Below are 2,660 nucleotides of genomic sequence, written 5' to 3' on the forward strand. Positions count from 1 at the left end.
ATGGTGGCCAAACTTCGATTTTGTTGCACAAATAATATGGCTGAGTATGAAGCATGCATCATGGGTCTAAAGATGACGATCGATAATGATATTCAAGAGTTGTTGGTAATCGAAGATTCAGATTTGCTGATTCATCAGGTTCAGGGGGAATGGGCCGTGAAGAATTCAAAGATTGTACCGTACGTGAAATTAGTGCAAAGGTTGTGTAAAATGTTTCGCAAGATCGAGTTCAGGCATACTCCAAGGTTGCAGAATGAATTTGCTAACGCTCTGGCTACTATATCCTCAATGATCAAACATCCGGATACAAGTTACATTGATCCTATGGAGATATATTTGAAAGAACAACCTGCTCACTGTTCGCATGTCGAAGTAGAACCAAATGGGAGACCTTGGTATTTTGATATAAAATGATATCTAGAAACCGGAGCTTATCCAGATAATGCGATTTTCAATCAGAAGAAAGCAATACGTCGAATGGCTAATAATTTCTTTCCAAGTGGAGAAACCCTTTATAAGAGAACTCCAGATATGGGACTTCTCAGATGTGTCAATGCTATTGAAGCTACGAAGCTTCTCGAATAGATTCATGCAGGAGTTTGTGGAACTCACATGAATGGGCTAACCTTGGTGAAGAAGATCCTTCGATCCGACTATTATTGGATGACTATGGAGAATGATTGTTGTAAGTATGTGCAAAAATGTCATCAATGTCAAGTGCACGATGATTTGATTCGAGTACCTCCTCACGAACTCAATGCCATGAGTTTTCTTTGGCTATTTGTGGCTTGGGGTATGGATATCATTGGTCCAATAGAGCCATCCACCTCTAATGGGCATAGGTTCATTTTAGTTGCTATTGATTACTTCACCACGTGGGTGGAAGCAGCCTCGTATAAATCAGTTATGAAGACGGTAATAGTAGACTTTGTCCGTAACAATTTGATATGTAGATTTGGAATACCGGATTCCATCATTACTGATAATGGAGCAAATCTCAATAGTCATTTGATAAAAGAGATATGTGACCAATTCAAGATTAATCACCGAAACCCAACCGCATATCGTCCTCAAATGAATGGAGCCGTAGAAGCTACCAATAAGAACATCAAAAAGATCTTGAGGAGAATGATTGGCAATCATAGAGGTTGGCATGAGATATTGCCATATGTTTTGTTAGGATACCGAACGACTGTCAGAACATCAATTAGAGCAACCCCATACCTGCTAGTATATGGGACAGAGGCCGTAATCCCCGCCGAAGTGGAAATACCCTCGTTGAGAATCATTCAAGAAGCTAAATTGAGCAACGCCGATTGGGTTCATAATCGAATTGAACATTTGGTTTTGATTGACGAAAAGAGAATGACCGCCGTTTGCCATGGTCAATTATACCAAAAAAGAATGACTCGTGCTTTTAACAAGAGAGTGAGACCAAGAATATTTAAAGTGGGTCAGTTGGTTCTCAAACGCATTTTCCCATATCAAGATGAGTATAAAGGAAAGTTTACGCCAAATTGGCAAGGACCTTACATGGTTCGCAAAGTGTTATCTGGAGGTGCCTTAATATTATCCGAAATGGATGGTCAAGAGTGGCCAAAACCAATCAACTCAGATGCCGTCAAGAGATACTACGTTTGAAGGTTTAATGTTCTTGTAATTATGTCGTTTGCTTGTAATTGTTTCTATGCTTGTTTGTTTTAAATTAACCCTCCCACTTTGTAATGAACTACGTCTGACCTGAATTCTCAAGAATGAGATACGTAGACAGCCTATGTCAGCTTTGATCACCCCTTTATATATTTTCAATATCCTTTTTTATTGTTTGAACTACGTCTGACCTGAATTCTCAAGAATGAGATACGTAGGTGGCCTATGTCGGCCTCAGTCATTTTCCTATTAAATTCTCCCATTTCTCATTTATCTCTCGAGGGGGGAACTACGTTTGACTTGATTTCTGCCTCAACGGGATACGTAGGCGCCACAACGGTTCGGTCATATCTCCAGTACGTTCTCTATTTATAATAGAAATTGGGACAGAATTTTTGAGAGGGATTCAAAAATTTCAAAGACGATCTTTCTACAGAAGAAGTCGAGACTAAGGTGCATCAGAAAAAGTAACTGAGACAGAATTTTTGATAGGATCTCAAAAATTCTACAAATCTCTTATTGGTAAACATCTAACTGGGACAAAAAAATTTGAGGATGACCTCAAAATTTTTATCCAATACTAAAGTTCAAGGCTAGCTTCAAATGATCCCCAACATTGTTAGAAGTTCAATGTCAACCTCAATAATCTCCAGCACCATCAGAGTTCAGAGTCAACTACCAAAACTTTCTACTATATCAGGACTTCTGGGCTTGAACCCTCAAGGATCCTCAAATTTTTGTGAACAAGCTGTCAAACATGCTCAAATCTTCGAATCAAGGACGTTCATTTAAGCTATGCGTGAAGTGATATCTGGCAGTGACCCTTTCCAAATTGCTTTTCAAAAACTCATCTTTCTTAAAAGATTTTAATACATCAAATATTTTTGCATAAATATATTTTCATCTTATATCTATCGAGAAGTGGGGAATCAGAGCAAGTGATCGCAGATAGCAAGTCAAGGAGCAAACAAACGAAGAATTCAACACAAATCAATTCATTCAAAACTAAC

At 38.5% G+C, this 2,660-nt stretch overlaps 1 protein-coding gene across 1 annotated transcript; it reads left to right on the forward strand.

The window, feature by feature from the left end:
- The first annotated feature begins 669 nt into the window (after window positions 1–669).
- LOC129903746 (uncharacterized) lies at window positions 670–1,641 on the forward strand. Its single transcript, XM_055979288.1, has one exon. It carries the CDS (start codon window positions 670–672, stop codon window positions 1,639–1,641), a length of 972 nt encoding a protein of 323 aa, XP_055835263.1.
- Window positions 1,642–2,660: the final 1,019 nt, after the last annotated feature.

Source organism: Solanum dulcamara, chromosome 9, assembly GCF_947179165.1.
Source record: "Solanum dulcamara chromosome 9, daSolDulc1.2, whole genome shotgun sequence".
Classification (NCBI taxonomy): Eukaryota; Viridiplantae; Streptophyta; class Magnoliopsida; order Solanales; family Solanaceae; genus Solanum; species Solanum dulcamara.

Excerpts from the sequence above, each read along its gene's own strand:
- LOC129903746 (XM_055979288.1), top strand. The coding sequence starts at position 670 with ATGGAGAATGATTGTTGTAAGTATGTGCAAAAATGTCATCAATGTCAA.